At 40.7% G+C, this 25197-nt stretch overlaps 2 protein-coding genes and 1 pseudogene across 9 annotated transcripts in view; 2 read left to right on the top strand and 1 right to left on the bottom strand.

Annotated features, from left to right (window-relative positions):
• Positions 1–25197, top strand: part of LOC145484910 (uncharacterized) — a 437829-nt pseudogene that overhangs the window by 251267 nt on the left and 161365 nt on the right. The window lies entirely within an intron of this gene.
• Positions 1–25197, bottom strand: part of LOC145484906 (tRNA (32-2'-O)-methyltransferase regulator THADA-like) — a 656511-nt gene that overhangs the window by 134515 nt on the left and 496799 nt on the right. For all 7 annotated transcript variants that reach the window (XR_014049105.1, XM_081463530.1, XM_081463528.1 and 4 more), the window contains 2 exons: positions 22659–22774; positions 3668–3753 (listed from right to left, as the gene is read on the bottom strand). Coding sequence is in view for 6 of the 7 variants with exons in the window: in XM_081463530.1 (XP_081319656.1) it covers positions 3668–3753; positions 22659–22774 (202 nt within the window). In the remaining variant the exon portion in view is untranslated. The remainder of the gene's footprint in view (positions 1–3667; positions 3754–22658; positions 22775–25197) is intronic.
• On the top strand, positions 6825–9258 carry LOC145484499 (uncharacterized). Its single transcript, XM_081463111.1, has 2 exons — positions 6825–6894; positions 8406–9258. The coding sequence occupies exons 1-2, from the start codon at positions 6825–6827 to the stop codon at positions 9251–9253; spliced, it is 918 nt and encodes a 305-aa protein (XP_081319237.1). The 3' UTR covers positions 9254–9258.

The following is a 25197-nucleotide window of genomic DNA, read 5'->3' on the forward strand; positions in this document are numbered from 1 at the left end:
AAAATGTTCCAAGTGCAGTTTTTCAACATGTGAAAGTGTAGCTAGAGTGAGTTACAGCAGTTAGTTGGGGAAGAAATAACTCATTTGCTTGGTCAGTCAGTCATTTGATGGGTTGTAAACAATTCTTTGGCGGTAATTCTGCTAACTAAGGTATTTCATCAGAGGGTTGACCATTGTGAACTGAATGGGTGGCAAAGCAATACACTGATCTTTTGCATTTGGAGTCTAACAAGTGCTCCCAAATCAAAGACTATTGTACACAACAAAGGTGGCTGTATAATTTGATCCATCAATAAATTTGACAGCAACTTTTAACCGAAACTTTGCCAAAAATCATGTGTGAGGGTATCATGCTCAAGAAGATGGTGTTTTTCTTCTCCAAATTATATGTTTGCATTGATTTATTTTTTTGGATTTTCACAAATATGTTTTCCATAAAGTTGCAGTGCAATATAAACAATTTAAAAGCTAAATATCTTGTTAAATCAAATATCCAAATGTATTGATGCTCTTTTTGGACCTTTATTGCTTTATCATATGAGCCATGCAGTTAACAAACACTCAGTTTTCTCCATGTGAAATAAAAAAAATATATAAAACCTCTGAAAAAAAAGAACCTATTCAGCCTGAATTGTGAAAAATTACCCTAACATATAAGAACCTGTTCAGCCTGACCTTGAAAATTCTAGGTTCTCATAAGCTGGTTTTCACCGTAATACGCTGAAGCAGACAACATGACAATTTCAAAGAAAAGGTTGTTGTTATTCATCGTGGTAGATGCAATAATAAAGTGTATCATCGTTTGTCACACTATGTAGCCACTTTAGATGTAGATCATGACGTTTCGACTGCTTAATGCTAGTCTTCTTCAGGCGATAAGGTCGACTGATTGCACGGTATCATTTATATCACAAAGGTCGGCTGTGATTGGTGCATTTCAATCCTCCTATTGTTCCATTCTTCCGATGAGTAGCTGTTCCCTCAGTGGTCCGCTGTTGTACCATTCTCCTGTTGTGTTTTTTGATCATGAGCATCCATGCTTCAGGAATTTCAATTCCACTATCCCTGTTGATGTTATTAGGGTGAAGTCTTATGTAAATAGCTTTCTTGACCCACTTTAGATGTAGATCGCGACGTTTCGACTGCTTACTGCTAGTCTTCTTCACGCGATAAGGTTGACAGAATGGACACATATCAGAGACGGTTTATAATAAGATCACACCCCGACACAAACAACCACCTAGGATGTATGGTTTGCCGAAGATCCACAAGGCTGACACACCGCTTAGGCCAATTGTGTCGTGTGTCAACACCTTAGCATACGACCTGTCTGCTTTCTTGGCTAACGTAGTATCTCCTCTTGCAAGTAACTCGAACTTCACAGTGAAAAACTCAACTGACTTTGTCTCCACCATCGCCAGTGAAGAGATCCAGGACCACAAGATCACAACACCTCGGTCACACTTAGTGCAACCAAAGGACACCATCAACCCGGCTAAACAAGATGGTGTTGTCTATAGGATTCCCTGTGAGTGCGGCAAAGTCTACATCAGAGAAACAGGGAGACCTATTCAGGAGAGGATCAAAGAACATGACAGGCATATATGACTCACCCGTACCCAGACCTCCGCCGTTTCTGAACACACCCACAAGACCGGCCACTACCCTATCTGGAGTGAGGTCAAGTTTATTGATCAAGATCCTCACTGGTACACACGTAGGGTCAAGGAAGCTATTCACATAAGACTTCACCCTAATAACATCAACAGGGATAGTGGAATTGAAATTCCTGAAGCATGGATGTCCATGATCAAAAATACACAACAGGAGAACGGTACAACAGCAGACCACGGAGAGAACAGCTACTCGTTGGAACAATGGAACAATAGGAGGATCGAAATGCACCAATCACAGCCGACCTTTGTGATATAAATGATACCGTGCAATCAGTCGACCTTATCGCCTGAAGAAGACTAGCAGTAAGCAGTCGAAACGTCGTGATCTACATCTAAAGTGACTACATCGTGTGACAAACGATAATACACTTTATTAAAGTGACAATTTCACTTTTTAACTTCGTAACTTGATGCTTTTTTCCTTGAGTAGGTATGCAATTTAATCCAGCCTTTGTTTTCTTCAAAACACACAGAGGATGCTGTTTTTTTGCTGCTCAAGATAAATACAAGAAAGTTAAATATCTATTCAAAATATGGGGATTTCCCAACTGGAATTTTCCTTGGTTTTTAAGCCCTTGTAAGTGACCACTCAGAGTCTTTAGCATATAAATCAACACTTGAATGAAACTGCACACTGTGCTAATGGTTCTTGACCAGTTAAAAATTGAACGTAAAGTTTAGCCATGTCTATATCAGATATAAAGACACTCATGAAACAAGAATTTCTTTTGTTTATTAATGAGTTTCTGAAGCTCTCGTCAGCGACCACCCTCTATTGCTTTACCATGCAGTTGCTTATAAGAACTCATTCTTGTAGGCGACCAGCTCTAATTACGATCACTTTTTCCAATTTCCGTGGTGGTAGCTTAGTAGAGCTTCGACTGTAGTTGTTAACTTCTTCTAGTTTGTCACATTTTCTTTCTCTGGAAAAAAACAACAGTAACTGTATCCTATATAACAATGATACATAATTTCTCCTCAGTTCAAAGAGAGGAAAGGATTAGGAATCTGGTAAACAAGATCAGAAAAAGTGGAAGCAAGGATGGGATACAGAAATCTCATGTGGCTTGTGTCCAAGTGGCAAAGAAAACAGTGAAGCAACGAAAGATGTTTTCTTCCCCGAAGAAGTGTCAAAGTTTGGTGCCATAGACGATATGTGTTTACATTTGGGTAACTACGCACAGGAAAGGATAACAGTATTTACCGACACTGATGGAAAAACATGTCCTTTTCAAGAGTATCTAAAATCCCAGGGCCTTTATGCAAGCAGATTTCATGTTTACTTGATGTCGACATCCACAGGAAACGAAGCGGAAAGGTCACAGATTGGCGATTCCCAAGATGAAGTGTGCAGAAATCTGTCAGGAAATGTGAATATTTTGCTTTTGCAAATACTTTCATTTCAGCTCTAATCAAATTGAACCTGTTTGATATTTTCATGACTCAATGTGCAACTATGGCAAACTTTACATTTCTTGCTGCCTTTCACCCCCAGTTGGTCATGGAGTCCAAAAAATAATTGTCATGTCATTTGGGCCAATAAAAATTCAAAGTGTGGTTCTGATAGTGTGGACTGTGCTTGAGAAACTGATAATTCAAACTGTGCCACCAAATATTCAAAGTTTATTTCTAAAAATATGACATAGCCTGTAATAGGTCTAATAGCAATTACAAAATACTCCATAGGTTTTCAGAGAACTTTAATTGGGCATTTGGTACAATTCAAACAACAGACGGTTTGTGTTTTTCTTCAGAGTGGGTGGGAATCTGGTTGCTTTTGCCAGAATTATTGCTTATTTTTACCAAAATTCATCAAATTCATCAAATCTTTGTTTGCATTACTTTTGAAAAGTACTGTTTTGTGGGGTCTAAAAGTACTTTACAGTCTGCAAGAAGAGTATCACTTAGCTCAGGAGCGTGGAGATGTCTGAAAGGATGTAAATAATATATGATTAAGAGCGCATGTCATGCCTACTCAATTAAATCAATACCTGCAAATTCAAGCCATTGCCAGTCCAGAACAAATTGGAAAACAATGTCCAAGAAAACTGATCGTGACAGTGCACAGGGGTTGGACCTGCGAATGACAGCATATGTAAACAGAAAAACAAAGTAAAATTCAACTGGAAATTTAGCAACACATTTGTCTTTTCTCTTGCACTGAGGTACAAATTAAGAATTAAATTTTGTACTCCTATAGTTACTACACTATTATCCCGCACCGAAGAGAGAATTAAGAATTAAATTTTGTACTCCTAGTTACTACACTATTATCCTGTTTAAGTAAAATTTCCAGAGGTGAATTAAAGAATCAGATGGTTCTGATTTTTGGTTTAAAGTGTTGATTAGTTAGGGTACATAACTGTTATCAATGTTTATTTGGATCAAAAGGAAATTGAAAATGTGGTGGGAGGATGCCATATTAACAAATAGAAACTGAAATGTTATGGTAATTGTCTTGTTGTCCAATTTAAAACTGTGAAGTATAGTTTAAAAGTGATGTATAGTTTAAAAGGTAAAATAAATAGTAACACAGGTCATGTGACACATTTTTTCTTTTAATATCTTCTGAAAAAAATAAATTTGAAAATTTTGGGCAAAGATAGTAACTTTGAACAAATGCAAAGAATAACTGGTATCCTATACTTCACTTAAGTTAACCATTCTCACCCCATATCTCATTGAGCCAGGTACTCAAGCCCAGGATCATTCTACTGTAACCAAGATCATTGAAGGGGCCCATGTTTGTAAATCTCCTGGAAGTACCTACCCACCCTAGTTGAATCTCTTAAGGTAAGCTGGTAGGTTTCTTTTGAGGGTCACAGGTCACGCCCAGCAAACAAAAAATATGCCAAAATGTCATAAAGCTCAATTAAACAGATGAACAGAAGTGTGCCCCAAGTGTTACTATAACAGCTCTTTTCCGGGAAAATTTTTTTGAAGACAACCGTGGCCTTGGAGCATAGCATTCACCATGATATGCAGCATAAGGGAAATCAACTGTAGCACTGAAATAAAAAGAAATTGATCCAAGGAAAGCAAAGACTTATTTGTGTTTAAAACATAAATTCTTTGTAGCCTTTCAATGTGATATGAAAACGAAAGAGGCTTACACTGATGCTGCACTTTGATATTGACTGGTTTCCGCCCAGGCAATACTGACCGGGCCTATTAAAACTGGAAATTTCAAAGATTTTTACATGAGGTAAAAACTGTCCTCCAACATGCGCTCAAGATGGCAGCGCTATGCAAGGTAAGCTTGAATTTATGAGTTAGTTTTTTTCACCATAAGTACCATTTGTCTGGTTTTTTTATTGGATAACCCATTTCAGACAAGGGAAAATCAGGTAGCTGTAAGATTTAGAACTGTGGGAGTAAAATTTCAAAGAATTAATAACAAGTTATTCCTTAGTGTTACATAACACTTGTACCCACCAAAACCTGGCAGTATTTTACGTCACTATACTGCACATTTTTTTTGGAAGACTTTAATGATATTTGGACAGTGAATATGTGGCATTGATCCTGGAAGATTCTCCAATGTTCTTTTTGATGTCAACTCACTAATTCCTCATGCATTTTTGCAATTTTCTGCGCTCAAAACTTGACTTGAAACTAAGCACCTTGCATAGTCAGTAGCAGGTTTACTACCATCCATGGTATGTTTACTACCGTCCACTTCGTTCATGTGTTCCAGGAAAAGGAAAGATATGGGATGAACTATTCACTAAACTGAGGTTCAATGAGAAGCACAAAGATCTCCTGTGGAGAGAGTTTTGGACTCTGCTAAACCAATACCCTGAACTTCCTCACAGCCAGAAATTACGGACGTTGCCACATATTTAAGCCTATTCTCCATATGACTTTCAGATCAATCTGGACAATCATATGGAATTCAGGTTTTAACCTGACCTTTTTCTACTTAACATGCAAGGTTTAAATTCAAAATAGTTTTTACGAAATAAAAACAAAATATTAAATGATTTAATAATAAATCGTTTAATATCTTTTGTAATAAGAAAATAACATTACGTAAAATAAATTAAAAGTGTGAGTGTCACGTCAAGTCCAATCCTGTTTTAATGATGTTTGCTCAAACCTCTAATATTCTGACAATTCTCTAGTTTTTCGTACAGTTTCAGTACAGTGATAATGTAGTTAGTCCTATCACTAATACATAGACGGGGCAAATGCTCACTCTCAAGTGACGAGAATATGTATTTGCTTCTTTCGAACTTTGTCCATTCTTTTGTAGATGCCACTATCTTCTGATCAAAGTATGCTTATACGGTGAGATATAGTGCCATCATGTAACAAAATGACAAAAATCATTTAAGAATTTCACATGAAAAATGCATTAAGTCATTGCGGCTTTTGAGCATCAACGTTGTGGGATTATTGAAGTTCACACACAGTCAGTAAGGAAGTGGTCTTGTTAGGGATCGCTTGATTTCCATAAATCACGCAGTGCTAACAGCCATCATTTTAATCAAAGGAAACTATAAAGAAGTCGTGGATACATTGCTTACAAAATGAAGAAGTCTCCTTTGATCAGCTACTATATGCTTGACCGGGTTTTGAAGATAACAAGGTCATGAACAAAGTCAAAATAACTCGGCCCTTGAAGCACAATATATACAGGATTTTGTTTGTTACAATTTAAACGTTTATCCCACTCCAAAAATTAAAATAATGAACTATTTCTGCTCAACACCTGTGTGGTCTTTACAAATTTTGGGGAACACCTTGACCTTTGGGATTTTTGCGTTACGGTAGATAATTTTGTTAATATCCAGTTTTGTAACTGCTTTTCTTACTGTTTGCTGCAAGAAAGTTTTGGTTGGATACTATGGACTTATATGTTGTCCTACTTATGTTTCCAATTGGTTTGTTTTGTTTAGTTTTGGTAGGATTGATTCATAATTTTGCTGATATAGTGCTAGCCTGAGAATGCTAGAAAGTTTGCTCATAGTTTCACTCATAAGATTCAATCACAAATTAAGGCTTGCTATCTAGTCAGATGGAAGTTATAAACTCCCTTTGACCTTAGAGGATTGACGAGCCAATGTCTCAGTAAGTTCAAAGACTCTTTGCAGTCAATATCTACACACAAGGTTAAACCTTAATTCTTTCAAACAGCTACAAGCAATGACTCTGTCAAACCTGGCGAGGGAGAAGGGACCTAACAAAGTTTTACACAAGGAGGCTCTGCCTGAAGGTCCAAATCCTTTCCCTTTTGTATAGTGTTTTTTTTCCAGAAAAGGTTACTCTTTCATACACATGTAGCTTGCAGCTTGAAACCCCTTTCACATACCTACAGTAGACCCATTACATCTCTTTTTGTGGATAAATTAGCAATGAATGTTTAAAATCCCTGCCTCTTTGTCACACCTCCCACCTGATAAAAAACTGCACCTTAAGTCAACTATTGGGAGTTCCCCCAGCGTGATGCTATACAAAATAAGAAGTGTATGGCAGATTGTAATGTAGACAGTAAAATAACAATAGTTTTCTTTCTTGGAAATGGAAATCACAGTATTATTTTCCTATCTTGGCAATTGTTTGTGTTAATTTCACTAGCAGTGCAGAAATATTCAAAATGATTGTTGAGAGGTACAATTAATATTTATTTAAGTTTTGATTCCAGTTGTTTACATATCTCGTTTCTAGAAGATTAATAAAATTATACGTACATCACCAGCCACTATGTCTGTTTGACATGGCTTGTGTTTGACATGATTGGACAGCAATCTCTCTCACAAAAAGTAGATCTACGCAGTCTCTCAAATGGTAATTTTTCTAATATCTGTCACTTAAATTTTAGGGCATATTTACTAGATTGTGGATGCTGACTTGTATATCATTCATGAAGAAATGTTCACTCTGGTCAAACTGCATAGAGTGACAAAATGTTGTGTGAAGAACAACAAAATTAAAAGATAAAGCAATATGAATTTTTTGCTGGACGTAAGCTTATTTTTAAATACAAATGAAATCACGGGTTTCAAATTTAAGATACGAGCACTGAGTGCTTTTTGATTTTGATGTGACCTGTGACCTGCAAAAGAAACCTGCCATAAGGTAGGCAGCTATGTTTACTTAAGGTATCAGTACATCCCAAATAACCATCATTCGTTAGTGCTGCTTTAGTCAGACGATTGATGCAAACCCCTGTAAAGTATATATTTTCTGAAACCTTAAGAATTGTAGATTGTGTGCTTTCTACCCCCTAGGGAGGATCACAGAAATTCTGAGGGGTAAGGGGTCTGAAAGAGGTAAATTTCCGAAGGAGATGTAACAATGTTAATTAATGCACGTTCAGTTAATTTATAGTTTAGGTTACATCCGGGATCTTAGATGTGTTTGCTCGCTTCACTTGATGTACACTCAGCTTACAAGATCAAACATTGTGTTTAGATGTTCTGGTGCTTTGTTGTCTGTCCTAGAGAATACGTTACATGGTGTCAGAAGTGAAAACCGGTTTCTACATTTGTTGCCATTGAGGAATTACCACTCAGTGTACGGGAAAGCGTTCTGGAAAGAGATTTGTTCGTACACACGTGGTTGAGCAACTCTGATCTGCAAACTGTTATTCCAGAGGATAGTCTCTGATCTCTACTGTTTTCTGCAATAGCCACTCGACAACTTCTTCACAAAGAATAGTGGAAGACAACGGTGAGTGGAATTTTCTTGTGTTTTCAGAAGGAACTCTCTGCTGAAAAAATCTAGCTAACTTCAAAATACTAAGCACGCCATCGAAACCCGAGGGTAGCGGCACATCTGTGCAAGTACAAGAAGCCTTCGCACAACCACATCTGGTACAAATCCCGATAAACATCCCATTGCCCTCAAAACTAGAGCTCACAGGAGATTTGGCGATGAACTGGAAGAAATTCCACCGTGCTTGGAACAACTACGAAATAGCTGCACATCTAAAAGATCCTGAAAACCCTACTGTAAATAAATTGCTGAGAACCGCCACACTATTAACCTGTATTGGCTCAGATGCTCTAGATGTGTGCAAAGGCTTAGAATTTGAGAATGAAGACAATAAGAAGGACATTGATATTGTTCTCCAAAAGCTACAGCATTATTGCATCGGAGAGACAAATGAAATCTATGAGAGAAATCGATTTAACAAGAGAGACCAAGAGCCAAACGAATCTCTGGATGCTTACGTCACGGCACTGCACATGCTGGCCAAGACATGTAACTTCGGAGTGTTAGAGAACAGTCTAATTAGAGACAGGACTGTCATTGGAGTAAGAGACAATCACGCACGCAAGAAGCTCCTACAAGTCTCCAAACTCACACTGAAGGAATGCATTGATATCTGTAGATCATATGAGACCTCAAGCCAACAGTTGAAAGAGATCAATCAGGAGGAAGTCAGCACCATTAGTCAGTCCAATGAAAAGAAACCTCTGCCCCCCAGAGGAGAGAGAGAAATCCCCTGCAAGTTCTATGCCAAAACGCATGTCTGGAACAAGCTTAAATGTCTTGCAAAGACTTGCTCTAACTGTGGAATTCAAAACCACTTTGCTGTGGCCTGCAAAACCAAACCGCCTCTGTCATGAACATTTATGATCTATCAATAACTTATGTTACATCACAGATTGCTAAGTAACTGATTACTACATTATCATTGTACAGTTCAGTCTTGTCGACAATAAAATAAGTTGGTCACCCAGTTCAACCACATCCTCTAAACCTCCCACAGCGAGACATGTCCGCAAGCCAGTGCATGCAGTGGAGGATTCCGACTTTGATGAATACGTTGCTTGTGTCGACGTCAAGGAACAAGTCTGTGCTGTCGAAAATCCTGATCGTAAAGACAAACTGTTTGCGGTAATGCTATTAGATGGTCATCAAGGCCCATTCCAACTGGACACTGGTGCAACAGTGAACATCTTACCTGAAGAGTCTTTCAAAGAAGTATATGGTGAAGGCAGTCTATCCCTGCTGGACAATACAGAAGTGACTCTGAGCTGAGGAGAAGCCGATTGGCAAGAAACGTGTTCAAGTTGTGAACCCCAGACACGGAATAAAATACAATGTGGAATTCGTAGTTGCAAAAGGCAAAGGCAAGCCTCTTCTTGGTTTATGAGCCAGTGAGCAAATGCAACTCATCTCTGGGGTCCAACAAAACATTGTGGCTATTCAATCTGAAGAAGCATCACTGAGCAAAACACCACTTACAACAGAATCTATACTCAAAGAATATGCTGATGTCTTCAGAGGAGAAGGAAAGTTAGAAGGTGATCTCCACCTAGAAATTGACCTAAATGTACCACCAGTTCAACTCCCAACAAGAAAGGTGCAGATCAGCATTAAAGAAAAGCTAAAAGAGGAACTGGATCATTTGGAAGGCCTTTACATTATCACACCAGTAAATGCTCCTACCTCCTGGATATCAGCAACTGTCATCACCTTGAAGAAAAATGGCAATGTTCGACTGTGTGTGGACACCAAACCACTTAACCAAGCTCTTAAACACAATTACTACCCACTGCCGACAATCAAAGATGTCCTTCCTGCACCACTATGTTATTTACATTGTACCCAGCAGCTGTTAGTGCTCCGCACGCGTGCCTGGACTATGTCTCTTCCATGTGCTCGCCATTGACTCAAGTTGTTGTATATTAAACCTTCGAGTTAATGCAGTATTCCCTCCTTATTGGTGTAGTGGCAGCTGTTAACTCACACCCCAAATTCCTTAAAACAAGCGTGGACTTTGGATTCTGTGACATCTACTCCATAACAAGGTGACAAAGCCATTATTTCAGGCGAGCAATTTCTGAACTTCCCAACATGGCTGCCTCGCCTTGAGCACCCAAACAATGGCAATTAACAAAGATAAAGACGATTACTTTGTACGAAAGTTGGCGGCAGAACTTGGTCTATGTCTTTTCACTGGGCAAGAACTTTGTTCCCTTCCCTGATGCAACTTGGCAGAAACAAAGTGCCGCCAATCCACCCTTACCAATGATGGCACTGCGGTTCCTGAAGCTCAGCAACTCACTGCCACCCAAAAGAACATCCATCTAGACTTACTACTCGGCCAAATGGCCAACGTCTCTCCGGTAATCTCTAGGAATTCTATCATCAAACACTCAACTTCCCTGAACGACATGTGGCAGAAAATCTGTCAACATTATGGTTTCCAGTCCACCGGAGCACACTTTCTTGACTTGGCTAGCATACACCTACAGCCAGATGAGAGACCGGAGGACCCGTTTCAGCATCTTATGGCTTTATTTGAGGATAACCTCCTTTCTGTTCACGGCAGCTTAACACACCAGGGAGATCAGGTAACTGCCGATGAAGACCTCTCCCCACACTAGAGAACACTGTCGTCATCCTCTGGCTCCAGATGGTACACCCAGGCTTACCTCTCTTAGCAAAACAAAAATACAGTTCTGAATTATGCAATCAGACCCTGGCTTCACTAAAACCTGAGATCTCTCTATCTCTCGGATCTCTCCTTGATGCGTTACGTAGCATTGAAGATACCAAAGCCATGTGTATCGGCAGGACCACACCAAGGTGCTACCATAATAGTGGTCAAGGCCAACCTCGACGACACCCCTTCTTGTCCTGCATCCTCTGCAAAACCACCCATTGCCCAAATAACACTGTAACCTGATGAATTGTCGTTACCTACCTGACCATGACCATTGACCATGGCCTCGGTCATGCATGGTGATGGATGACCCTGACGACCTTGGATGAGAGCATTGACCTCGTAGTCCGACCAGTCCAGGGTGAAGAGCCAGCAGCCCTTCGTGTCAGCATAGTCCAATCACCTGTCCTTAACACCATCTATCACAAACACCCCATGCAGTTGACCCTGGACACTGGTGCAACTTCCAACATGGTTCCCGACTCCTCCGGCAAACTTTATGGTTTCCCCATAATCCTGGCCTCCCAAATGGCTCGTCAGGCTGATGGAGTTACCCCAATGGATGTCATTGGCAAAGTCCACTGCTCCCTAACCCCTGGACAGTGGACATTTGAATTAGATGCCCTCGTCATTTGTCAGCTAGACGTTGATATCCTGGCTGGTAACCCTTCATGGTGCGCAACGACATTGGTGTTTGCCCTGCCAAACATCAGATTGAGATAGGTGGCACTGAGGTTATCAGCTACAGCTCACCCTCCAGGCATACACATCAACCTAATGTGTGGTGTACACAATCCTTCCTGCTATGCAACTCAAACCGTACAGTTGTCATGCCAGGGGAGTATGTCCAGTTCAGTACCCCTTCTGATGCTGACTCTGACACCTTGTGGGCCCTCGAGCTGTGGCTAGACTGCCCTTCTAACATGCCATGTAAACCAGAAGATGCATGGCCTCCACCCCAGCAAATTCAATCTGTAGATTATGCGTATGCATCTCCAACACAACTGACTCCCCCATTCTTCTGAAGAGCGGTGAGCAGTTATGCCAGGTTTGGCACATTTTACCCGTCGAAGCCTCCACCTCCACTCCACCTTTCACCACATGTATATGTAGTGCTGCCTCTCCTTCTCTGGCAACCTGCGAGCCCTTTTCACCCTGTGTGATCCTTGATCCTGATGGGTGCCTAGATCAGGACACTCATGACAAATTCATAGCTCTCAATCTGGAGTTTGATAATGTGTTCAACCCCTCCATATCTAAATACAATGGTGCAAGTGGCAAAATTGAGGCCGTTGTCAACATTGGCCCACCCTTCCTCCTCAACGCAAAGGCAGGCTTCCACAGTGCAACAGGAACACCCTTGAGGAACTACAAGACAACTTTGATGAGCTCGAAGCTGCTGGCATCTTTGCAAAACCTGAGCAGTCAACGTCCATGTGGAGTACCTGAACACCTCGTTTCTCGTAAAGAAACCCAACAGTGGTTGCAGGCTCGTGACATCCTTCGGAGAAGTTGCCCAGTACAGCAAGCCTCAACCCTCCTTAATGCCAGATGTTGATGGCGTGCTGCATGAAATGGGGAAGTGGAAGTACATGGTTATCGCTGATTTGCTGAAGTCTTTCTATCAGATTCCCCTGGCCATTTCATCTATGAAATACTGTGGTGTTGTGACACCATTTAAAGGCATCCGTGTTTACACCCGTTCTGCCATGGGAATGCCTGGGTCTGAAACTTGCCTCAAAGAACTGATGTCCCGAGTTCTGGGAGACCTCATTCAAGAGGGTTGTGTTGCCAAAATCGCTGACAACCTGTACGTTGGGGGAAACAGCCCCACTGAGTTCCTTGACAATTGGAGAAGAGTTCTTACCCTACTCCAAAAGAACAATCTTCGCTTATCTGCAGTCAAAACTATCATCCGCCCAATGTGCATTGGAAGACAACCGGAGCATCACAATCCCCCAGCTTCAAGATGCCTTATGGATAGTGACTGACGGCTGCGTCAAGAATAGAGGCAGTGCAGCCACATTATATGTGCACCAAAATGGGTCGCTGCTCTTAGCTGGTTTCTTCAGTGCCAAGCTTTGTAAACATCAAGTGACTTGCTTGCCTTGTGAGATTAAAGCCTTGGCTGTTGGCACAGCAATTAGACACTTTGCCCCCTATATCATGCAATCCCCGCACACAAGTGAGGTACTCACTGACAGCAGACCTTGTGTTCAAGCTTACGAAAAGCTCAAGAGAGGAGAATTTTCAGCCAGTTCTAGAGTCACCACCCTGTCAACAGTCAGCTGCTATTCTGTCCACATAAGTCATATTGCCGGAGTTGAGAACCTACCCCCCGATTATGCAAGCTGAAACCCAAAGGAATGTTTGTATTCTAGCTCCCAAATTTGCAAATTCATCGTCAAACTTGAAGATTCTGTTGTTTGCAGCCTCTCTGTTAGTGATGTCCTTCAAGGCTCTGTCAAGATACCCATCACTAGCCGTGCTGCCTAGCAGGCTACCCAGCTGGAGTGCCCTTGCCTCTGGAGAACACACTCTCACCTTAGCCAAGGTACCCGACCATCTAAGAAAGCAACCAAAACTATTGATGTGAAACACTACCTTAAGGATGTCATAATCACTGCTGACAGCCTTCTCATCGTGAGACCATCAATCCTTCCAACCCCCTTGTGGGTGCCTGGTTGTTCCTCGCTCCATCTTAGACAGACTATTAACAGCTCTTCACATCCGGTTTAGTCATCCATCAAAGTAGCAAACAAAGTGTCTCTTCAGCCAATATTTCTTCCCTCTAGATGTTGACAAAGCAATCTACCTTGCATCTTCCTCCTGTCACACCTGTGAATCTGTGAAATCAATCCTAAACACTTCCAGCCCCAGTCGAGCGAGGAAGCTCCTTGGCCCATTGGCGTTTCATTCGCTGCTGATGTTGCCCGATGTCACCGACAAATAATCCTCATACTGAGACTGTCTCCTCATACACTTTGACCACCCTTATCAAGACTGAGAAACATGAGGATCCCCACAACACCCTCATAGTCTTCTGTTCCCAGCTTCATTCCTTACATGATGGCAGTGCGACAGTTCATGTTGATCCTGCCCCTGGTTGTGCACTTGTCACCGACCCAATCCTCCTCTCCCACGGCATTACCCTGGAGATCGGCCAGGTCAAGAATCCCAACAAGAATCCTGTCGCAGAACGTGCCATTGAAGAGCTTGGTGTAGAGCTCCTAAACTTGTCCCCTGAGGAAGGACCTGTGTCTGACGTCACTCTTGCACTAGCAACGGCAAATACAAACACCTGCATACGGTGCAATGGCCTTTCGGCGCAGGAGGTCTGGACTCAACATGACCAGCTAACTGGTCTACAGCTACCCATAGTTGACAGATGACTCATCCTTAGTCAGAAGCACTCCCACCAGCAGAATCACACATCCAGTGCAAAGTCTAAGGCTCGTAGCCATACCTACCTACCCTAAGCTGCCGTCTGTTGGCGACTTAGTCTTGTTGAAATGTGACAGAGACAAATTGAAAGCCCGTGAGAAATACCTTGTGGTCAGCATTTGCGAGGACCTCTCCTGTCAGCTCCGGAAGTTCACCACCTCCCAGTTTCGCAGCAAACTGTACTTGGTTCCTATGTCCGAACGTTATCTAGTGGGTCCGATGGTTTTGACTCAGTCCCTGCCAGGCCCCATTCGTGGCCTTCACAAGCCCTCCCTATTTGACTCTGATGATGATGCCGACCCCGTTATTCTACCACCAAGACACTCCAATGTCCCTGCCCCTTCTCTAGTAGTTACACAGCCTCCTACCTATCAACAACTCGTGGTTCCACAACCTGTGCACCACGTTGTCCCTGTTCAGGAACTTCCTCCAGTACCTGCAGCCATTGTCCCACCACCCTGCAGTGCAGCCTCTTCTCCAGACTGCTCGGTTCTTTCAGGTGCACCACCTGAGTCTGCTGCTGTCATTCCTCCCAGGAGCTCTGACCGCCAACGAAGCTCCCCATTTTGGCAAAAATCAGGACTGAGACTTAAAGTAGTGTGCTAGGCTTTTGCATTCTTCCTGGTAACACTAATCCGTGTCCTTTCACCTTCAGTAGTAACTTTATTTTACTCGCAACATTTATAAGGACAAATCTAAGGGACCAGAGACTGCACCCATTGTGCGTATATCCGTTTAGTTTCAGGTTTGCTTTTGTTGTTGTTGTTCTAGTTCAGCCTCTGTATGTTTCTATATTTAGTTGTTTATTTCGCATGCATATTCAGTTTACTTCTGTGCCTGGGTGCTAGAGAGAGAGAGTTAGGAGGCAACCACGCCACTATGTTATTTACATTGTACCCAGCCGTGGTTAGCGCTGCACACGCATGCCTGGAATATGTCTGTCCCATGAGCTCGCCATTGATTCAAGTTGTCATATATTAACCCTTCAAGTTAATGCAGTATTCCCTCCCTATTGGCGCTAAGCTCTCAAATGGAAGATGCTTTACTGTGTTAGATGCCAAAAATGGGTTTTGGCATGTGTCCTTGGATGAGGAAGGTAGCTACACAACTACATTCGGCACTCCATGGGGAAGATACAGATCACTTCGAATGCCACTCGGCATCTCACCGGCCCCGAAGAATTCCAGCGAAGACTGGATCAGGTGTTAGCAGGACTGAATGGGTGCAAGGCGATCGCTGATGACATCCTTGTATTTGGATATGGAGCTAACGACGAGGAAGCAGTACGAGACCATGATGAAAAACGCATTGCTCTCCTTCAATGCTGGCAAGATAAAGGTGTGAAGCTAAATAAGGGAAAGCTGCAGCTAAGGCTCAAGAAAGTTGCGTACATGGGCCATGTGCTCTCCGCTGATGGGTTACAACCTGACCCTGAAAAAGTCAAGGCAATCAGAGAGATGCCAACACTAACTGACAAACAGAGCATCCAGCACCTCTTAGGGATGACAAACTACCTACAGAAGTTTGCCCCGAGACTTTCCGAGATCACAACTCCCCTACACAAGTTCACCAAACACGACGAGTTCCTATGGGATGAGCAGGTTCATGGTGCAGCCCTGGAAGAGACAAAGAAGGTCCTTTCTGCTTTCTGCAACTCCAGCCCTAACATACTTTGATCCAGGTGCCACACCCACACTACAGCGTGATGCCTCCATGCATGGTTTAGGAGCATGTCTAATGCAAGATGGACATCCAGTTGCATATGCATCCAGGTCCCTGACCCCCACAGAGGTCCAGTATGTGCAAATCAAAAAAGAGTTATTGGCCATAGTATTCAGAATGAAGAAGTTTGAAACCTACCTGTATGGAAGGAAAGTGCTGGTTGAATCTGACCACAAGGCTCTGGGAGCAATTTTCAAGAAAAGCCTCTTAAGTCCAGCCAAAAGGCTACAATGAATGCTCCTTAGATTCCAACACTACGAGTTTGAAGTTTCTTACAAAAGCGGAACCTCCTTCCTTATAGCTGATCCCCTGAGTCGTGCATATCTGTCGCTTAAGGAAGCCACTGAGGATCAGGAAGATGTCATGACAGTCTCAGAAACAAGGTCTCCAACTGAGATAAAAGCAGAGCAAGTAAACATGCTATAGTATCTTCCAGTGAAAGATGAAACTCTCTGCCAAATCCAAAACCTTACTCAAGAAGATGCTATCCTCAAGACCCTCGCTGGCATCATCAAACAAGGCTGGCCAGAAAGTACGCTTCATCTCCCACTGGAAGTTTAAGAGTACTTTCCTTTCAAAGAAGAACTTGCACTTCAAAATGGAGTTATTTTCAAGGGAGACTGTGTTGTCACACCATTTCAAATGAGAGCTGAGCTCAAAAGAAAGCTACACCTCAGTCATCTGGGAGTACAGGCATGTCAGAGACGAGCAAGGGAAGCTTTCTACTGGCCTGGTATGTACAAAGAGATTGAAGAATATGTCTCCAAGTGTCAAGCCTGCAATACATACCACCAAGGGCAGCAGAGGGAGCCCATGATCTCACACCCAGTACCATCAAGACCATGGCAGGTCCTTGCTGTTGATCTCTTTGAGCTCCAGGGTCAGGACTACCTTGTCACTACTGACTATCAGTCAAATTTCTTTGAGGCCGATAAGCTTGTTAGTAAGACATCTAAAGAAGTAATTGAAAAGCTCAAACCTCATATGGCCAGACATGGAATTCCGGACAAGATAGTAAGCGACAATGGCCCCCAGTTCAGCTCACAGGAATTTAAGAATTTCAAAGATTTGTGAGTTTGATTGTGTCACAAGCTCTCCCACCTACCCACAGTCAAATGGCAAGGCGGAAAACATGGTAAAGACTGCACAGTGAATCATGCTTAAGACCTTAGAGGCTGGCAGTGACCCCTACTTGGGATTCCGTGACTTCTGCAACACCCCCACAGAAGGACTAGGAACATCTCCAGCTCAGCGCCTCTTTGGCCGACGTACCAAAACACTCCTGCCTACTGCTGGCAGACTACTAACGCAACCCGAATTTGACACCACTTCCCAGCTTCTTCATGCCCAGAAGAACAAACAAGCCTTCTATTACAACAATGGCACTAAAGAACACCAGCCACTCGAACCAGGGACCACCGTTTGTATCCATCCACCCAAGTAGTCATCAATGGACCCAAGCAACGGTTGACAAACAACTTGCTGTACGCTTATACCAAGTAATCACTGATGACGGAAGGGTGTATCGCAGGAACTGCCGACACATGCGTCTCACAGCTGAAGTCCCAAAACAATCACCACCTGACATTGAGATATCTAGCTCCAATCCTGGTACCCTGCCCTTGACCAAAGTTGAACAGGTACCACCAGTAGCTGAATCAATGCCCCAAGAGGTGATCAAGCCACAAGCAACACCAAGCCCTCAAGCGGTTGACATAAGAAGTCCAGAAAGATGTAGTGTCCAGGGAAGAGTCATGTGAAGACCAGCATACCTCAGTGACTATGCATGCTGACACTTTTCCTATGTTGTTTATGTTCTCCAAACAACGACTCAAAGAAACAATTTAAGTTTCTCTTTCTTCATTCTTTCTTCTTTTGAACAACGAAGGGAGATGTAATGATGTTAATTTATGCATGTTAAGTTAATTTATACACTTTAGTTTACATCTGGGATCCTACATCTGTTCCCTCACTTCACTTGATGTACACTTAGCTTACGAGATTAAAAGTTGTGTTTAGATGCTCTGGTGCTTCATTGTCTGTCCTAGCGAATATGTTACAGGGGAGGGGGTACAGAAAGAGTTTTCTTTCCACTGGGTTTGAAATGAAATCTAATGAATCCTATCACACTTTCCCAATAGATTCAGGTAATCAAACCAACAGAAATGTTCCATCTGTTGAAATAAATGTAAGATTCTGTCCAGAGCAGCACGTTAAAATTTTGTTTGTTGGATGTCAAGTCCAACAAAATGTCGAAGAAGAAGTGGAGCTATACAATGAAGTTGACGACATTTTGTACATTTTATACTTTAGATTGTGCTGTATTTAGCCTAAACTCAGCCGATGCTTTTTCCAGCATTATTCATTTCATTTGATACTTGTACAAAATTAATCCCGTTTCACATTTGCTGTAACAAGTTTATCACATAGCTTCATCGTTATCTGTGTAATAGTTTGTTTAAGTTAGCAAAGTCAATTCAATGCCATTTGTCTTGGAGTATATGTAACTGTTGATAGCAAGGAGTGCTGGAGTGGTAGCCAAGATTTCATTTGGTTATTTATAGCATGACTGAACAATGTGTTTCATGTGTATGAAGTTAAACATGTTACCAATTTAAAACGCTTAGGCATAAAATGAATTTACTATCATTTAGAAGCTACAAAGACTAAGCGTATGACTTTATTGAAGAATTCCTTTACTGAAAGAAAAATTTAAGCAATATTCGGCAAACAGGTGTTTTGTAAAAACATGTTGCATGACAACTTTGCTTTCCTGCTATAACTGCACGTGTAAAGTAATTCAATATATTGTTTTGACTATGCATAGATTAAAACTTCTACTGGGTTATTTGAAAGAGCTTAAATTTCAGTACTCCTCAAGATTCTTGTAAGAAAACTTCTTTGAATGAAGAAAAAGTCAGCTGTTATGCCGTTCGGGAGTAAAGAGCTTCGAAGTAAGTTATTAGTTCAAATTGTTATATGACATGAAGGGATGCGTTTGTATTTACATCTAGACTTTTCCACCTTCATTTTTGGGAAATTTAAATCTCAGAGCTTTATTCTTTTGTTACCAAGCAGCTTTGATCCTGACCTAGTAAATATCCCCATAGATAATCTACAATAAAATAGTGAACATGTTGAGACCAAATTAAGGTTTACAATTGTTTGCCTTGGTGTAACATGAAAAATGTGCTGCCTTGCATCTTCGTCTACAATATAACCATAAATAGTTGTGGCTAAATTTTATTACAGTACCTTGGAGACTAAAATAAATGACTTAACTCTTGTTATTAGTGGATATGGAATTTAGGGGGACCCAAGAAGAAAAATACTGGAAATTCCAGGAGGTGGGAGAGTACCACTAAGCCAACTGGAATGGAAAATTCTGGGGGGTGGGTGGTCAAACAGGAAAAAACCCTCCGTGGGGGTGTGGATATTTTCTGGAACCACACATTACGAAAGTATGTTCATTAAACCATTGATGCCTGTGCCAGCTGTAACCCGCTGTGCAAAAACCACCCCTCAAATGCCAGTGCCAGCCATAACTAGCTGTAAAAATGCATGTGGGGACAATTGCCTTTCCTACCCTCCCTAAAGACTTTTTGGTTCTCCTATTGTTCTATTGTTGTTAGGGACAAAAAAAGACAAGAATTGACTTTCTGAGCATATTTTTAGAGGACTCAAGGGGTCCTAGAAAGACAATTTTTTGTCTTAATATCATGCGCTTGAAAAGTGCAGCTAATCGTGGCATGTTTTAGGCCAAATCTACAAACTTCCAGGGTGTTGTTTTTATTACTAAAATGGAGCAATACCTCTTAGGGACTTACAATGGAAGGGAGAAATACAAATCAAAGTTCAGGTGGCCTCAAAATGGAAGATCAAGGTGTACAAGTCCTCAAACATTTCTGGTGAAGAATTTTTCCTTTCTTCAACCAGTGTGAAAACATGACGATTGGTGCACTTTCAAGTGAGTTTTGAATACAGATCATGGATTTAAAACAGCTTCCTGGACTTTAGAAAACAAAAATGGTAATGTACAGTATTACTTTGAAGTTGAATTCAGCTTTTAGAACAACTGCAGAGTGAATTTCTGCATATTTAATTTATGGCGACCTTCGCAGTTTGTTTAGTTTATTCACTTCATTCAAATATATTTTTTTTGAGTCTCATTCAGCTATAACAGAACTCCAGAGAAAAGAACTAAGTGTGCAGTAAATTAACACAGTTGAAATAGGATTTATCCCAAAATAATTGGCTTGTTTCTGTCATCTTTTTGATTTACAACTTGCATCTTTCTTTTGCTGTGCTGCATTATTTTATCGCATGGCAAAGAGAGGCTTTTACTGTGTTGTTCGCTTTTACTTCTGTTGTTTTCTCAAATGTTACCCATTAAAGTAAAAGAATGGAAATTCTGTTGTATTCGGATTTGTTTTGTCCTCTGAATTCAATAATTAACTAATTTTTGCGTATTTGATTTTCTCAGCCTTTGTCACTCAGGAAAGAAAAAAATATAATTTATATAGGATAGTACATGGTTGCGTGGAGATATGAAATTTATCTTCAAATGTTGAAGTGAAATATTTTTCAACACGAGAAGATTAATTTCTGATCTCCAAGCGACAATACATAACAACGTTTGTGGCGATTTTCCAAAGATTTCCAACCACTTTCCAAAATTTTCAAAGATTTTCCAAAATTTGTCTGAAGGCCAGACGAACATTTCCAAACATTTTCCAAAGATTGCAGAAAACATACAAAGATCTGAAGATGTTTTGACCATATACAAACAAATTTAAGTGTAGTTAAAGGGACAAAAAATTGTTATCAAAAATGATATCTTCACATGTGAGGATGTCATATCATTTTTATCAATTTGTTGCCACTCAGTATACCGCTAACTTTTACATAATTTGTTTTCTTATCAGTTTTGCACATCAAGTTGAGTTCTCTTTGTTGATATTTTTTAATATTTTGGCCCTTCAGTTATTCAACTTCAAATAAACAATGTCTTGAAACCTGATTTTGTGTCTGTGGCTACTCAGCATATGGTTTATTTTTGAACTTTCGCTCGCTCCAAAATATTTAAAAAAGTTGCCGGGAATAAGGGGTGGGTCGCAGGCAATTTCATGCAGGTGTCAATGGATTAAAATAAAAAAACATTAAGGTTTTCCAAACATAACGCCCCATTTCCCTGAGTACAGTGGTCTACCAACCAAGTTGGTTTCCGGTCAGATTCAAGCAGAAAGATGTCATCAATATTGTTATGTTGTCTTGACACACCTTTCACTAATCAAAGGCTTTGTGAGCCAGCTTACAGATGAATTGGATTAGTCCAGAAAAAGTAGTCAAATAAAAAATAGGAAATGGTGGATTGGGAGTATTGAAAGTTATTTGGAATGTTGAAGAATCCATGACAAGACAAAAAATAGATACGCAGAGCATACATGTGCCTACTTACATTTACTTGATATTACTTTATAGTTGACAATATTCGAAATGACTTATTGAAAGCTCGGTAAGTATACAAAGATTAAATTATAGGCTATTTGCATAGCCTGCTTATAAATTTTAAAATAGAATACTGTATGTTATTTTGATTGGCACTGGAACATTGTTATTGTACATGTCATCATAGTTCCTAGTTCTCCTCTAGGAGAATAGTGTCAAATAACATTTTTACGATAACTGCAGAAATTCTCAATAAGCAGACAAACACATGAATTTATCATTTATGCGATGCATTAATGCGTGAGAGCAGACAATTTGGCAATTTGCTATCGTAAAAAGGATATTTTGATCACAGTAAAGGGTACCCATCTCTATAGCTAACTTGACTGTCAAAAAAGAAGATATTGAAAATAACAAAATTGATGTGCTGAATCAATTTTCTAATGATTCAAGCTGTGCTTAAGATTCTTAAATGAGGAAAGGAAAATTCAGTTCATTTGCATTAAAATTGCCATTGTTTACTGATGATCCATTTTCCAAGTTGAGTGGCTCATAGCCACTTTGATTAGCATCTCATTTCTAAGCTTTTGAGGTATGAATTTTCAAGACAGCCTAAACTCTTCAGGAAAGAGCAAAAATTTTACTAAAAAGATGGCAAATAAGGCAGAAATATCACCTTTTCAAGCTCATCTAAAATGCAATCAAAGTGCAGAGTGGAAATAAGGGTGATGGGTTTGAGATCTGCAGGTCCCAGTTACAAAACCTCCACCCTGCCACTTGCTAAATTTATTCATGGTGGCTGTGGGTTTGGCACCTTGATCACACCTGAAAAAATAGCTGACTAGTCAGCCTCCCATAAGTTGCATTTCTTACCATATTTGTTCATTTACAATTTCTTTAATTCCCACAGCTGTATTAAATGCAGTTACACTACAATAAAGTTATTTAATTAGACAAGCAAATACCTCGTGCCAAGCCATGAGTAATGCTTCAACTGTGGAAGGATGGCAGTCACAATTTGCACCTTGACTTTAGTTGACATAGTTGCATCAAGTACATGACCACTCAACAGATGATAAATCTACACAGAGAATGGAAAAGAGCAAACTGTTGTGATTACCACTAGCCAATGCAAAATCAGTTGCAACAAAACACCCTAGACGAAAAGTCTTGATAACATCTGTTGTTTCTTTACAGCATGGCTACTAGATCTGTTATTGTCAGGAATACAAAATTAAGTTAAGATAATGTATTGTTGAGGTTCACATAGTCACTAAAACAAGACTATAACATGTTACAGTACACCCCAAAAATAATGCATGCACAAGAATGAACACAAGAAGTTCTCACACTGCCAAAACATGCAAGCTGTGACAAGAAGTACAATTGCTGTGTTTTACCATTTACCTGCAGGAACATTTAGACAAGTACATGTAAGAAGCTGAAAATAATCTTGAAACAATTTGGGCAGAAATAAATCTGCATTTGCAAAAACTAATAATATCTGTGATGTGCACTGTATAGACCTCCCACTGACACTAGCTTTTATGCGACTCTAGAAAGGTAGCTGGAAGAAATATGGATCAAAAGGAAAACCATGTTTATTATGGGCAATCTAAACATTGATCTCTTGAAGACAGGTGAAAGTGGGGCAGTTTCAGATGCTGGCTATTAACTCCTAGTAGTACTTAGGGAGTCAAAAACATTCCCGCAAATTTTGAACACTTTAGTCTGACTTGCCATCTCAAGTCTCGCTGGCAAGGCAGACTAAAGTGTTCAAAATTTGCCTGTATCTATTTCACTCCCTCCCTACTACTTTTGGCACAACTCAACGAGGCAGATCACATTGTCGTGCTCCCTCACATGTGGTGCAAAATTTCTATTTAAAGAAATACACAATACTGGTAAACGGACATTGAAGAGATGTGTCTCACACCACATGAACAAATTTATTAAGACCAGTGAAAGAGCCCCGCCTAGAAGGCAACCACTGATTGACTTTCAGAAGGGGATAGTTGAGATGTCACTTGTAAAGGTGTGGAAGACGGCGTAGAAAGGGAGAGAGGGTGACCATTTGTCAGATGGACACACACCTTCCATCCTAGCTAAGTTTGGCCAAGATATAAACACAGCATTTTATATCCATTACAGCTAAACATACATAATCGTGAATATCGAAACCAGGCTGAAAATGGTTTATTTTAAACAGCAATAAACACTTTTGTTGTAGTGAAAAGATGGTTGAATGAGCAGGAGAATAAACGATTGAATCTTGATAACATAGAGCACCCTAACACTAAATGTTCTCCAACATCCCAGTAAAGGCGGCGCTTGATGGGCAACCACTGTTAGGCACAGGCCCATTGACAGACTTGCTGCACAAACTTGCACGCGGGTGTGTTTCAAAAATCGTCTCACTCAATACTTTAAATGACAACTTGTGTCTTTGGTGTTGTATAGCTGTCCACTATGGAGTGCGCCCTAACTGGAGTATGGTGGTGGCCAGAGTTCTTGTAAAGAGTTTCTTGAAACGTCCAAAGAACTTTGGTGGATGAATTGGATAATGTTAAAAGGCACCTCAATCAGGCGAAAAATGTATCAGCCTGGTTAGGCATCAGAGTCTAGGAGAGTGAGTGCCAGGAAAATGGTGAAATTCTATGGCATTTTAGAGAGAATCCTTCAGACAAGCTTAGAAACATACCAGCAATCAGAATTCATAGTGAACACGCATTTTTGATCAAAAAGAGATCACAAAGCTAGCAAAGATTCTTGCATGTGCTGATTGCCGAGCACAATTCACAAAAGTCTATAATCTACAGTACAACAACATACTAAAACATGTGCTCAAGGAAATATGGGTTATTGACCAAGTGTGTGGTCAAGATGGCTGGATATTGGTCAAGTTCTTTTATTGCAAGTTTATGGACCGAGATGTAGTCGATGTCCATAAACTCGCAAAAAAAGAACAAGGCTAATATCCAGCCATCTTGACCAAATAAGCTTGGTCAATACAAGATTTCTTATATGGCTTTCCGGGAAATTTTTCTTACAGGACATGGCGGCAGTCCCAAGCGGGCAAGGTAGCTCCATCTTGCCCGCTCGGGTAGCCAATCACAGCACAAGATTTGATTCATCTTTGCCTACTCACAAAGCTAACCATATAATAAGAACAATTATCGACTGTCCAAATGAGCAGGTCAAAGCCCAAATAAACAGTTTACGAGAGAGCTTTCTACACAAAGAATAAAGCTTCACCATCAGTGCTTGCATAGCTTATCTGAGCAGGTAAGCGGCACAGAAAACATATCCATCACGTGGTTTACGGTCATGGAAGTGAGAGGTGGCTCAGGGGTGCACCTGTGGATGGTAATGACCCAGGCACAAGGACTGTGTCTCGATACTATGGCTGCCATTGGCATGGGTAGTAGTAGTAGTAGACTTTATTGGAGAGGGTAACATTTGACAGTAACAAAACTGATAAACTTATGACCCTTGAAATAAATG

Source organism: Orbicella franksi, chromosome 4 (genome assembly GCF_964199315.1).
Source record: "Orbicella franksi chromosome 4, jaOrbFran1.1, whole genome shotgun sequence".
NCBI classification, from domain to species: domain Eukaryota; kingdom Metazoa; phylum Cnidaria; class Anthozoa; order Scleractinia; family Merulinidae; genus Orbicella; species Orbicella franksi.

Bases quoted from the DNA above. Each gene is read 5' to 3' on its own strand.
- LOC145484499 (XM_081463111.1), top strand. From the start codon at position 6,825: ATGACTCTGTCAAACCTGGCGAGGGAGAAGGGACCTAACAAAGTTTTA. The intron at 6,895-8,405 runs GTCCAAATCCTT...GAAAAAATCTAG, and splicing joins CAAGGAGGCTCTGCCTGAAG to CTAACTTCAAAATACTAAGC.